At 35.7% G+C, this 15,253-nt stretch overlaps 1 protein-coding gene across 1 annotated transcript in view; it reads left to right on the forward strand.

Moving 5' to 3' along the window:
* LOC110031806 (RING-H2 finger protein ATL48-like) overlaps positions 1–8,709 on the forward strand; it is a 39,239-nt gene extending 30,530 nt beyond the window's left edge. The window contains exon 2 of the mRNA XM_020735211.1: positions 8,356–8,709. Within this exon, the coding sequence (XP_020590870.1) occupies positions 8,356–8,540 (185 nt within the window). The 3' untranslated portion in view covers positions 8,541–8,709. The remainder of the gene's footprint in view (positions 1–8,355) is intronic.
* The last annotated feature ends 6,544 nt before the right edge of the window (positions 8,710–15,253 follow it).

Raw genomic sequence — 15,253 nt, forward strand, 5'->3', positions numbered from 1 at the left:
CTTTCCCTAAGTTCTTTTTTTTTTTAATTGCTACTTGTGCCCCTTTCATCTTAACTAAGAGAATTGGTCTGTTTCTCAGCGTTTTAACAATAAATTCTTATACTATTTAAAGTTTTCAATATAAATTTGATCTTTTTATGTTCTTATGTTTTTGTATAATATTTTTTTTGATGTTTGTCTGTAACCATTTACTTAGCTTTAAATATGAAAAATAGTGTCTATATCTGACATATCTGTAGATAAGGCTAATTTGTAAGAATTTTGTCAACTCTTTCAATTATTTTCCGATTTTCTTATGTAATTGGAGCTCATCTTCCCTCCTTGGCTAAATCTTGTGATATCTTTCATGGATTTAACTTTCAAACATGCAAAATCACAAACTTCAAATTTTGCTATTCTACGCTTTGGTTTTAGTGCTCTATCCTCTCTTCTAGCCATTCTTTCCTCTACGTGGGCAAACTTTTTGATGGATTTTTCCTATGTCTTTTCCGTTAAAGCAGCAAAGAGATGCATTCAAGTCAACTAGCTTTCGTCACTCCTCTTGCAATAACTATCTCCTCGTTCAGGAGGCTTTGCTGTGGAAAAGAAACATGAGAATCAGTTTCTTAGATGCATTTCTCCTTTCAATTCATGTAGGAAGTCTCCATCATCACTTTTTTTAATCTCTCCTATTCTTTTTTCTTCTCTATTTTTATCTTCTTTTTTTTTTCAGTTTACACAAAAGAAAGGAGAAAAAGGATAACTTCAGATGTCACTAGTGGGAGTGGGAGCTCCCCTTTTCAACACTTATTTATATCCCTCACCTGTAGGCAAATGGGACTAAGGGGAGAGAAAGGGAAGTTGGTGAAATCTAGCTTACACGCTATGGGGATGACAAAATCTTCTCATAATATATTACTTCTTGGTTCCAACAACGAGCTCTGTTAACTTACTCTCATTCATTGCCACCTTTGTGTTGTAGGTCTCTAGTGGTTGTCTTGAGTCCCAATATAAATTATATAGCGGTATGACCCACACTTCCTTGAGCATGGGTGGGAAGACATTCTCTTTAAATAGAACCATCATAGACATCAAAAAGAAATCAATGGTTACATGTTGCTGTAATATTAATAGTGTTTGGGCAAATTATTTATTTAATAAATTATATATATATATATATATATATATATTTTCTACCTAGGTGCACTCACAAGGGAGTTCCCAGTAGCAATATCATTAATTCAAAAAGGCAATTACAAGGTAAGGTAAAAGTATATATATATGTAAGGCGCGCGCGCGCACACACACACACTGAAAGAAAGGAAAAGCCAAATTATCCCCATGAAGTAGAAAAGACAGGTGCGAAGAAGGATACTTCCCAACAAAAATCTGTTCAGGGTTCTCCCAAGGAAGCCAACCAATGGGTAGGAACCCTCTCTAGGAATGTGTTTGAACTTCACCCTGCAGCTATTTAGAAAGTACTTCATTTTGTTTTTCCACCTGAGTAAATTCCAAACCCTAAACTGTAAACCCTATATATATATATATATATATATATATATGTATATATAGTCATTTCATATCAAAAATTGGCTATAAATTTTAAGAAAAAAGTTATAAGGTCATTTCATATAAATTCTTTCCTTAATCATCAATCAAATTGATGAGGAACTTCTGTCTCATATCTGTCTTATGTTGCTTTTTTGTTCACAACATATGTTTCCACATCAACTTAAAATAGAGAATTTTTATGTTATTCAACTTTTATTACATAAAATTCAAATATTTTTTCAAGTTTTTAAACACGTTAGATTGTTCTACGTTTGTACTTTATTATATAGTAATTTCTAATTTATATTTGTAGCCCATTTCCTATGCATTGATATATGAAAAATATTGTCTATGTCAAATATATCTGCAAATAAGGCTAATTTATAAGCTACTTTTCTAACCCTTCAGTTATTTCAAATACTCTTATGTACTTGGGACTTAGCTTTCCCTCTTTGGTTAAATCTATTGATATCTATCATAGGTTTGATTTCAAAATGCAAAATAATCAACTTCAAAAACTACCATTCGACTCCATTCAATGCTTTGGGCAACTATGTTTCTGTAATCTCCTCTATCCTTTATTTCTCCTTGGTTGGCGAACTTCTAGGAGTTTCCTTATTTCTTTTCCATCTCATCCTACTGCTCTTGCGATAACCATCTCCTCTTTCATGAGGCTTTGTTATGTAAAAGGTGCATAAGAAATACTTTTTGATGCATTTCACTGTCAAATTTAGTAAAGTCTCCTTCACTATAACTTTGTCATCTCTCCTCCATTCTTCTCCATTCTTTTCTCCTTTCTCTTTCTCTTTTTTTTTTTTTGCAGCTTACACACAAAAGAAAGGAGGAAAAGGGGAACTCCACATATTGCTAGTGGCAGTGGTAGCTACCCATTTCAACACATATTTATACACCTTAATGTGGTGGTAAATGACCAATGAGAGAAAAGGAGAAGTTGGTAAAGCATAGCTTGCATGCTATAGTGATGGAAAAATCTTCTCATAAGATATTGCTTGTTGGTTCCAATAATTAGTTCTATTGACCTATGCTCGTTCATTGCCTCCTTGGTGTTCTAGGTTTATAGTTGTCGTCTTAGGTTCCAATGGAGATTAAATATCAGTGTCACCTACTCTTCTTTTGCGCATGGGTGGGAAGACTTTTTCCTTAATTAAAACCATCATAGCCATCGAAAAGAGGTTAGTCGTTGCATGCTATGGTAATATTAAAAATGATTGTAATGAAATGTGAAATTCTATAAAAGTATTTTTAGCCATTCTCGAGATTTTGAAAAATTGAGTATAAATTAAAAAAAAAATTAATTGTACTATTTTACATTTTTTTGTATTATAATTCTTCCATCCTTATTAACATTCTATCCTTATAAATTCTTTCCTTAAGAAACAATCAAACTGATGAGGGAGCTTCTGTCTCATGTTATGCTCTTTTTCTCAAGTTTTTTTACTGACATGTTTCAAGTCTCCAATTCACCTTAAGATAGAGAATTGATCTATTTCTCAAAATTTTAACATTAAATTTAGGGGGATTTACATACATACCACCCAAAAGTTTTAATATTGCAAAATTCGCATCTAAACTTATCTATTTACATTTAAAGCACCCAAAATATTATACTTGTTCAAAAATAAAACCCCATGAAAACAGCAACGTCGTTATTTTGAATGCTTCCAACACTGCTCGATTCTGGCGAAACTGCCAGAGTTCACAAACGTGAGAGAGGGTAAGAGAGAGAAGAACATTTGTGTTGCACCAAAGAAATTGTTTCCAGCTTGATTCTCCATCTCCAATTTCTGACGCATGATGCTAGCCGAATCCCCATTGTGATCAAATGAGCTGCTCCGGGACTCATACAAATGCTACAAAATAGAAGAGAAATGGGATTTAAAATGCTGCAAGATTTAAGTTGTCAGTTTTTCTGTTTGGCAGGATTTAGATTAAATCCTGCTACCAAACGGCCCCATCGACCTACTTTTTCATTGCCACCTTGATTTTAATGGTTTATAGTCTTTACGTTTAGGTCCCGATATAGCTTACATGCGCCCCCACTTTTTGTGGCATGGGTGGAGATACTTTCTCTTTAATTGAAACTGTCATACCCACAAGGGAGATCCACAGTTGTTGCCATGATAAGTGTAGAAAACTAAAACGGTTGAATAAAATTTTAAACCCTACAACACTGATATTAATAAATTATTTGTGCAAGTTATTTTGTTTAATATCATAATTTATAAATATTAATATATTTTTCTTACATATGTACTTGCTTTTGTCAAAATAATCATAAGGAATTGTAGAATTTTATAAAAATATGTTTTGCCATTTTGGGAATATTTGAAAAGTTTGATACAAATTTTATGAGAAATTTTTAAGGCGTCTTATTAAATTTTGGATGTTTCTACCATTTTTGTTAGAATTTAAATGAGGAACTTTTATCTTGTGTCATGCCTTCTTACCCAGTTGCTTTTCTTTTTTTTCTGATGTTTGTCTTTAGCATAGATAATCTGCCTGTTTCTTGGCTTTTTAATACCAAATTTTAATATTTTTGGTTCAATATAATTTAGGTTACATTTGTAACCCATTTCCTCATCATTGTTATATAAAAAATAGTGCATAGCAAACATATTCGCAGCTAAGGCCAATTTATAAGTATTTTTTCTAACGCTTTCAATTATTTCAAATTGTCTCATGTACTTTAGAGTTAATTTCTATTTTTGGCCAAATCTAGTAATATTTTTCGTAGGTTTGACTTTCAAAAATGCGAAATCGTTTGCTTCAAAATCTACCATTATATGCTTTGGGTAATACTATATCTGTCTTTTTTCTATTCTCTCTTCTTCACCGGCAAACTACTTGAAGGAGTTTCTTTACATTCAAGATAACTAGCTTTCATCCCACTTTTCTTACCATAATCATATCCTCCTTCATGAAGCTTTGTTGTGGAAAAGGAACACAAAAATAAGTTTTTGATGCATTTCTATTTCCAAACCACGGAGGAATTCTCTATCTCCACCCCTTTTGTTTTCACCTCCCCATAATTTTCTCTTTTCTATCTCTCTCTGGTATATTTTCGAACTTATACTCAAAAGAAAGGAGGAAAAGAGGAACTTTGCATATTGCTAGTGGGAGGGGTAGTTCCCCTTTTCAATGCATTTTTATACCATCTTATCTTGGCAAATGAGAGGAAAGAGAGTGAAAGATAAGTTGGTAAAGCCTAGCTTACGTGTTATCACGATGACAAAATCTTCTCGTAAGGTATTACATGCTTGTTCATATTAGCTGCATCAACCTACTCTCATTCATTGCCACTTGGTTTTATAGTTGTTGCCTTAAGTTCCCAATAGAACTTTTATAGCAATGTCACCCACGCTTAATTTTTTGGCATGGGTGGAGAGACTTACTTCGTCTAGGTTTTTCATACATCATTCATACCCATTTTTCTTGACTTGGATTGGGGGCTAGATTTTGGTTTAAGAAGCTTCTTGAATCACTCCTGTTTTTTTTTTTTTTCCCTGGTAAAAATTATCAATGATATTCTCTAGGCCTCCCTCATGTGGTTCTACATAAAAGTATTATTTAATTTCCTTGATGCCGTTGAACCTTGCTCCAAAGTTGGGACACGTATAAGCACGAGTAAACTTTTCATAGATTCCAAAATCTGAATGAATTTGTCATCGTCAAGTTTGGACTCAAGTGCTTATATATTCGAGAAAAAGTTTAAAATACTAAAAATTTATCTTTTCATTTTCTTGAAGAACACCCATGCTTTCATTGAACTTGCAAACAATGGGTGGATTTGAGCTCAAGCCATGGTAGAACATCCTCAACATCTCCCTATGTAATACTAATCAATATAACATCCAAAACAATCCCATTTTGACCCTCGCTTTGTCGCATAAACTCTTGCATCAAAAGCATAATTGTGTTTTATATCAAACAGGAAGGCTTTTATGTAATTATATGAGGTCATGCACTTGATTAAAAGAGAGATAGTTCTTAATTTTATGCTTTAAAATATTTGATAATTTTCTTAATACTAAGGTAAAAGGAATATATGATAGTGCATGAGTAAAAAATGTTAAATTAGATGAGGAATTAGCTCTTCTAAGAAGCAAGGTTGACCAAGTTGGTTATTTTACCAATGAATTAGTAGGCATAATGAACCACAATTTGTTTTGATGATTTGAGTTTGGCTTTGGTTGTCACCAAGCAACTTAACATTATTGAGCATTTTCCACCAGTTGGTACCAATCCTTTGATTGCAGTAATTGTTTTTACCTTGATTTATGTGCTAATAAGGTATCAAACTCGGGTGATAAAACATGATAAATTTTTAATCTTGAGTTACCCTTAACAAATCTAGATAATAAGACCAACTAAATGTCAGTTCAATTTAAGTCCAAAATGGTGAAAACGCTCTTACTCAATTTGCACATCATGATTTCCAGCTTTAAAATACTATACATTATTAAAGATGTTAGATATGTGAAAAGGCTAATTAGCTCCCACTCTTAATTAAGTTATATGATCCGAATAGGATCAATTAGTTTTGGGTTATAGGCCATATAAACTATGCTTCTAAGTTGTGGCTATCTATTCATCCAAATTTATTGTGTACTTGTTTTAAATATAATTAAATTGAAGGACTATACTAGCATTAATATCACTTTAAAATATATAAATGTTCGTTAATAGTCCCCACTATTTCAAAATAACATATCTCAATAATACCATGTGACTCTTTGATAATAATGGAATAAATCTCCAACAAGATTTATTCTATAATCAAAATCAATGTGAGTTATGATAGTGGTAGGGCTAACCTAGTTTGTTAACCCTAGAAGAGTTTGACTCGCCATTCTAGAAGAGAGGATATGCTAGTCCTCCTACTAATTTCATTAGGCTTCCTTCTACAAGTGTTGTTGCAAATGGGCCAAACACTAGGGCGACATAATGTCAACTTGTCAATATTCAACATGGTAGTTACTACTAAGGAGTGCTTTGCCTTGATGGATCAAAAAATGTGGTGAGTGCTTTGCCTTCATTTCAGAGAAGTATGCTAATACTGCAAATATTGAAAACGAGTTAGTTTTTATTAATGATAACTCAATGTGAGATGATGTAAATAACATTAATAGTTGTGGAAACAAACATGCTCCTTTGAAAGAAAGTTGATCAAATGTATCCAAACTCAAGTTTTTTAGCAATACGGCAACAAACAACAACAACCAATCTTTATCCCATTAAGTTTGATCGGTTACATGAATCCTTTTTCACCATTGTGTCCTTTGAGTGTTATTTTTTTTATTTATATAAATATAATCTAAAATAACTACTCTTCTAACCAGATCATCAAATGATCGATATTTAATGTGACAAAACCATCTAAGACGACTTTTTCTAATCTTGTTTGCCACTGGAACTACACCAAACATCTACTCTCGCAAAAATTAAGAAGATTGATTAATAAAATTAGAGAGGATTGAGTGCTATAAATCCAGTGATAGAAAAGAGGGTGAGGGCTTAGATGCTACTGTGATGTAATAGACAATTATGCACATTGTGAACTTAGTAATTCAACTGTATTTGTTTAAGAGATCAGTTTAGCAAGATTTTTGAACTTGGAAATTAATGGAGCTTGAGAATCATTTTTCAAACAATTTACCATATTTGTCACTTTAGATTATTAAAAAAATATTCCTCATATTTAAAATAACTTTGTAAGTGATAACCTCCTTTAATTTTCAATTCACTTTGTTTGGGTAAGCACCAATGAACCTCTCGAGTGTTGGGAAACTGTCTCCTTGAGAGTGGTTGTAACTTCTACAAATACTGCCTCCTTGTTTTTTATATAACTTCAGCTGTTCACTATTGCAGCCCAACGAGGATCCAATGTTCATCGAGTCAACTCATCTTAATATCAACAAACTAAAATACTCAAAACAGAATGTAATGCCGAGTCCCTTGGTCTGGCTTTAGATGAATTGCCACCAATGCCTCGTCAAGATAACTTCGAATGATGACCAAATTATTTAAATATATTCAAGCACATAAAAATACGAAGCTGCTCTGTGCTCTAAGCTACACCTGTCCACCCTACAACCAAAACTTAGTGAAGGGTCATGCCAAGAAAACTACAACATTGAAGTGAGTTTTTCATATCAGTGCGATTAAGTTGGACTGCTTATAATCTTTTTCTCAATAATGTAGAGTAAATCCCTTTAAAATGAGTAGTCATGTCCAATATAATGCTCATGAACCAATTAGTTAACCATGCTTCTAAAACCTACATATTCTAAATGACCCATGCTTCTACATGGTATATAATGTCATCTAACCCAATGTCAGCCATCTTCTTGGTTTTGGAAAAAGGTGCTAGACTTGGAATAATGGTAAAATAAGGAAGGCTCAAAGATTTAAAATGAAGCCTTGTTTTTTTGAAATGCATAAATCAACAGTATCAACCTTATCCCACTATTTTTGGTTATGCAATAGTCTCTTCGGAATCCCCTCCTGTTCGAGGCACATTGGAGTTGCAAATATTGTTTAGCTGAACTTTTTAAATTGCTTCTGGACCATGTTAAATTCATCCGTGCTTGCTGCGTATATTTAATCTAAAAGTGTATCTTAACTTTCATCATCATCGCCTCATTTAACCAAACCAATGTATCAAGAAAAAAAATTTTTGTTACCAAGTCAAGCTTGCAATTTAGTTTTAATCTATATTTTTCCTATTAGTGGTCGAATATCAACTCGAATATTCGAGTTATTAAACTTCATCAACGTGAATGCTGTGTACTTCCTGTCATGCAGGTGCACTTCTCACTGCCGGCGTTCTAACAGCCGGCCTGATAAGTTTTCGGCAAGGAAATTCCCAGCTGGGCCAAAAGCTGATGAGAGCTCGCGTGGTGTTTCAGGGAGCAACTGTTGCTGTAATGGTGGGCAGTGCAGCTTACTATGGAGAACAAATTAATTGGTTCAAAAAGAAAAAGGATTAATTTATTAGAAAAAAAAAAAAAGATTACACCGATACTGCTGTACTCGGATTCTATTTTTCCTTTTGTTCTCTTTAACCTGTTCTGAGTAGAAAGGAAAATCAATTATTTCAATGTTATTTAAAAATATCATAATGCTCTTCTGGTTTTTCTGCCAAAACAAAATAAAAGTATATGATTGTAATGCATAATTATATGAAATTGTTAAATTCTCTCTCACTCTCTTAGTGAGGAAAAAAATTTGCGTACGTAAGACATACGCAGCGCTGCGTACATAATGGAGGTTATATGTGCATTATATCGGTATTGTATTCGCGTTATATCCCTTGTAATCTTCATATAACTTCCATATAACCTACATGTAACCTACAGATATGTGAAAACAGAAGCACGAAACTTATTTGTAAGTTCATGTAGGTTATAGGTAGGTTATATAGAGGTTATATGAATGTTACAAGGGATATAATCTTCATTATGTATGCAGCACTGCGCACGTCTTACGTACGCAAAATTTTCTCCTTGGTGAGAGAGGATATAACCTTTACTCAGGTTTGAACATCTAGAACAACTACACTTATAGGTGTTAAAAACTTATCAATCTCACTGTGTTTAATTTCTGTATTTTTACTCGTCTAGCCTGGTAAGCAATTGTGGGAGCCTCAATGTAATTGTTGGATCTTTTATGCTTTATATGTAATTTTCATGAATCTTCAAAATGGAATCTTGCTTTCCTTGTGTTGTTGTTCTTATGGGCTATGTGCATACATACTATCTGAAATACTTCTATTTGTAAAATGACATATCAGGTTATTTTTGTACCATCGAAATCAAATATTTATGTCATGTTCGTTAAGGAATTGATAACTGAAAAGTATGGGTTGGGATTTTATTGTGAAATATGATATTTAAATGATAATTTGAAAAAAAAATGACGGAATGTATATGGTAATGTTTCGATCAAGGTACTTGCGTAATTGCTTTCGCTAAAATACTAAGCGGCCAATGTTCTAAAAGGCCCATGGGAATATATTACAAGTGCGGACGAAAACGTGTTTTGAGAAATTGATAATTTTTAATTAAATGATTTATTTAATAATTTATTATAATTTTTTAATTTAAAATTAAAAATAAATTTATTAGCTTGGCCTCGTCGGTGATGATAGACATTAATTCAACCAATAACTAACATCAAGCAATTGTGAGTGAAAATTTATAATTATCTATTAATCTCAAATTGACTCTTAAAAGTTGATGTTATATGTAGAGTATATATATATATATATATATTGAATCCAAATCTATATGGGAGACCTGCCTAAGATATAAAGCCCTGAAAGGATGGTACAGAGAGTGGGGAGAGCAATACCGCAGTAATGAAAGGAAAATTTACATAATCTTTATTCATGAAATGGAACTTTTATTTGTAAGAATGAGTCTTTGTATATTTACACGTACCCCTAAAATATGTAGGTACGGTGGGTGGATGGGTCTTCATATATTTACACATACCCCTAAAATACATAGGTACGATGGGGGTATTCTAGTCCATATATAAGCTTGACCCATGGGTCCCATAGATGTGACCGACCGACTGTCTTTAGGCCAAATAGAGATTAGGTCGGCCGGTTGCACGACCAAGTGGTCATAAGATCGGGTTACTGTGTGGCCGGGAGACAGCTATGGCGGGCGACCATTTGTCGAAAGCCCACATCTACCGCCCTGGAGTTGGAGGAAGTGTTTCTTCTTTCTGATCTATCCAAGTTGGAAAGCAATTGGCTCAACTGGATGGATCTGATCGGTTGGATCCTTTAGGGATGATTCTTCCGTCATCCATCTGAGGCGCCCTGTTTTCATAATACAAGGACTGTTCAGTTGAGCATGCAACCATGGATAATCCTTGGTACGCTCTGCAATACTACGTCTCCTTTCGCATCATCCGTGATATGTCTTTGCAATTTGTGTTGACACATTTTTGACGTACATATTAAATTATCTGATCATTAACATGTAGAAGCATTGGATCCTCGTTGGGCTTGATGTTAAATTAAACTGTTCTTTTTTTCCTTCCCTTCACGTTAACTTGATGCTTTCTGGTAGTTTTTCTTTTTCGTAGATGGGAATCCTTCCGTTAATCAATTGTTGGTCAGTATTGGTGATGTTCGTCCGATTTTATGGACAGTTTCAACTCCAAAGGAAATGGCTAGTAGTAAGAGGATGTGGTTAAACGTTTGGTCTGACTTGACATGATTCAGGATAAGACTCTTGAAGACCGTTTGATGTCTTATAGGGCCCTAGCGTGTTTTCAGTCAGAAATAAAGGGGATCTTGGCCCGTCAGGGCTAGGATTTACAAGTCGGGCTAGAGGAAATGCACGGGGAAACTATCGATCTTCTCTGTGAGATTACTAGGGCTTTGGAAGGATGCATTTATCATGAGGGTTAGTTCTGAGGATGAATGAGTGAATCATTTTATACTTGGTTGTAGACTTTCTTTAGAAGGCTAGTTAGGAGAGGATTTGTCTTAGTCGAGGCGGCCGAGGATTAGTCTTGACTGAGGCGGTCGGGGATCAACTGTTGAAGAATTTTTTTTCAAACTAATTTTTTTGTAATCATGATTTTTGTAATAAATTTTGTTTCTGTAAACTTGTATGTTTGTGTTCAACATGACGACTTTCTCAATTTCTATGCGCACCGTTTCATCTTCCATTAGATTGCTATAAATGGGAACCGAGGAACTCATGAACACATCTTCTGACTTGACAATTTTGGCTATTTGATTCACCTCTTGCTTTTAGGTGTTTGTTATTTTATTCTCAATTGTTCATATGGCTTCGAAGAGGACCCCCCCTAGATTTTTGGTTAGGTGGCCGCGGCAGAGTGCTCCGTTCTATCATCGTGGGACATCACCATTATTGAAAAAAAAACCTTTATTTTTCACCTTTTCATTAAGCTGCGGGCCACTCGTTTTGATGAAAGGATGGCTGATGGATGTGGCAATGATTTAGTGATGTATCGAGACCCGTTCCAATATGGGTTATGACAACCCCCATATCACAAACTCTGGTCCATTTTCAACTGGTATGGGGCATCCCTGCACAAGTTAAAACAAATTTTGTGGCGGTAATTATGACCTACATCATCTTTTGCTAGCAAAAGGCATTCCCTGGTATGTTAACACATTTGGCCACATTATTTTGTTTCACGCCGAGTTGAGTGGCTATGCCCAATTTGACAACTTGTAGGTTCCAGTTTGTTGATTTAGAGCACCAGACCAAAGATTGGAGGTGCAAGTTCCTCATTGCCTCTTCTATCGAGGATTGGGGAATTAGGATGGTTCCGTTCAACGTCTCTTATCCAAAGAGGAAAGCTAGTGAATTACATCGGCTTGAGGGGGTCGACATAAACGATTGACTGCTTTCAGTTCCCAGTAAACTGACTGGACGACTGTGGATCGAGTCATGTTTCTATAAGTGTCAGGTCAGATGATGATAGAGCCATGGTCTACCTCTGATGCTGAGATGGTTATGTGGTCGAAATAGGCATTTTTCCAGCTTTCCAAGTGGAAGGCGGATGTCGAAGTCAAGGCGGATGAAATCCTCCAGTGAGTGATGGTGGTGGAGAGAAGACATACTATGATGACAAGCCAAAAAATTGGTTCTGTGAATGAGGGGTTCCTCCTTAACATTTATGTCATCACAGTAGTGACCCAAAGGGTCTCAAATTTGGTAGTGATCTTTATTGCTAAGAAAAGTAAGTTCTTTGCTAAATATAATGCTTATCTCATAGGTTGAGCCCCTTTTAGCTGTTGAGGAGCTGAGGGACTGTCTGGGTAGATTTAAGACAGGAGAGGCTCCATAAGAGGGTGAGGAGAAAAATCGCTTCCCCTATTTGAATTACCTCATTTCTCAATCATCCAGCAAGTAATGAGGCTAGCCTAATGGTGATTTTTGGGGAGGTTGGGCCCTAGAGCGATCTCGAGGGGAACCTTTGAAACTCAACGTTATGAAGGCGAAGGGCCAGCCACCGAATCTGTTCACACTGCCCCCTTTGTCATCAATAGAATGGAGGTGCTTTCCTTTGGGATGGATACCTCCTCTTGTTCTTGAGGCAAAAATCTAGATTTCCCCCAACGAGTGGTTTACCAATATCAACCAATCGATTGATTAGTACTGCAGCTCTCCATCAGGTAAAATCTACCCTTCTGCACTCTTGGAGGTCATCTGGTCATTGACATAACAAAGTCTCTATGGGAGTTCAAGTGTTCTAAGTTATTTAAGAAGACTGAACGATGCCATTTGAAAGCATGGGAGGCCTCTCAACTTCAATCAATGGCCTTAGATTGCGCCAAGACTAGTCGGGCTGGCGTTCTGACTTGTGAAGAGGACTGAGGTCTCGGTTAAGGCAACCAAAGAGGCGGAGAGGCAGGCTGAGCTAGATGAGAAGAAGCTTATCACAGTGGCAAAGGAACACTAATTAGTTACCAAATTATGTTAGGTCATTGTCAAAGAAAATCATAATCTAAAAGAATGAATGAAGATCATGAGGATAGAGGTGGAGTTCTTATTGTTGCTTCCATCTCACCCTAGGCAGATGAAACTCCTAGATGAACAACTTTGTAATTGGAGCTTAACGACAATAGATCAATTTGTCTGGTTGGTTTGGTCGATCCAAAATACTCTAGTTCATCTGAGGATGACTCAGATGCTAAAAATGAGCAAGGTTCTTCTAGCCAGCTTCCCAAATTTTAATATTCTATTTTGAACAATGTATATTATGTACACATGTATGTTCTTTTTAAAGCCAATATTTTGTTAACATAACACTTTGGTAATTGCACATTTCTTTTTTAGTGACATGAATCATTTTATTTGACTTTTTTACTTTATGATTTGTATTTTAGTATCTTTTTAATTTGCACTTTTATGGGGATCTCATTGTCGCTTTAATGAAAATTATTGCCAGGGCTTTGCGATGGAGTGATTCTTGTTATACTGTTTGTGGCACTTGTTGTTATCAAGTAGGGAACTACCTCTAGTTTTTTTTTTTTGAATTATTTGAACCATCTTGGCATTGTGGCTGACTGCTTGCATATTTGGCGTTAGCAGAGCGACCTGAGTGTTGCGACAAGCCACATTTAGTTTTCTACTTAGCTAGGAAATCATGGCGCCATTATTGGTTGTCTTCAATATTATTTAGTGTTCAGCCAGGAGACCTTGGCACCACGACTGATAGTCTTCATTCCTTGAGTTGGACCAAGTGATCTTGGTGCCAAGGTCTTTCGGTCTTCGAATTTGTGCTTAGCCGGGTGATCTTGGCGCCACAGCTGTAATTCATCATTTCTTGGATGATCTTGGCACCACGGTTGACAATCTTCATTCCCCGGGTTAGACTAGGCGATCTTTGCTCCACGATCTGTCAGTCCTCAGTTTGTGCTCAGCCGGGCAATCTTGGTGCCAGGGCTGATAGTCTTCATTCCCCTGATCGAACCTGAGATCATGGTGCTATGGTATGTCAGTCTACACTTTGTCCCTAGGAGATCGATCTTGGAACTAATGCTGACATTGTTCATCCCCCTAGTTGGACTGGGGGATCTTGGTGTCATGGCCAAATTTTCTTTGATTTGTGCTCAATCGGGAAATCATGGAGCTAAAACTGACATTATTCATTCACTGGGTTGGACCGAGCGATCTTGGTTCCACTGTATGCCAAAATTTGATTTGTGCTTCACCGGGAAATCTTAACGAAATGGCTGACAGTCTTTATTCACCAGATTGAATAATATGTTTTTGACTCTATGGTCAGTCTAGCTTCGGCTTGTGCCTAACTGATATGCCTAAAAATATACTATTTTTTATGCTTTATTTTATAATGATATTGCACTTTAAGAGTATGTTTTCTTGTGTTTTTGGTTATAGGTACATTAAATTTAAGAATTTGGATGATTGGAGCAAAAGAAACAAAAATAGACCAAAACGGAGCAAATCGGAGCAAATCGGGTCAAATCGGGGCACACTGGAGCCATGTGGACCTAAACCGAACATTTAAGTACCTATGCCCAGCTCTTAAGTGCCCAAAATGGTGCTTATGTACCACCTGACAGAGAGGGGGGCGCTTAAGCGCCCCAGAATTGGCTCTTAGGCGCCAGTGACAATTTCAACATAACTTCTAGAATATACGCCGGATTTAGACAATTTTTGAAGCAGTGCTTTGTGCATCTCTTGGGGTATTAATTGGAATTGATAAAATGGACTTTTAAGAAGAATTTGGGGTGGTTATATGAAGTTTTGAAGAGGCACTTCAGGCACCTTTTGGAAGATTCACTGAATCTGGACAGTTTTGAAGAGACACTCAAGCATCTCTTGGAAAATTATAAAAAAATGCTTGGAAATGTTATTAAAATATCTCTTAGACTCTTGAATTAATTTAAAAAGGAGAATAGGACTTGGAGAAGAAGATAATAAGGCTTGGGCGTGAGCCCCAAGTGGGGCGGCAAGGTGAGAGAGAAAGAGAGAGAGTGAGAGATTTCTTCTTTTCTTTTCACTTTGTTCTTGGAGAGGATTGTAAGGAGATTGCTTTTGCTATACAAGGAGAGTTTGATTTCTATCAGAGATAAGTATTTGCATTGTATTGATTTGAATTTAGTACTTTGTTTGTATGTTTTCAAAGTCTTGTTCAATGAAAAGTTCTTGTTGTTTCTCCATATGTAGTGAGTAGTTTT

This window comes from Phalaenopsis equestris, unplaced genomic scaffold (genome assembly GCF_001263595.1).
Source record: "Phalaenopsis equestris unplaced genomic scaffold, ASM126359v1 Scaffold000841, whole genome shotgun sequence".
NCBI lineage: Eukaryota > Viridiplantae > Streptophyta > Magnoliopsida > Asparagales > Orchidaceae > Phalaenopsis > Phalaenopsis equestris.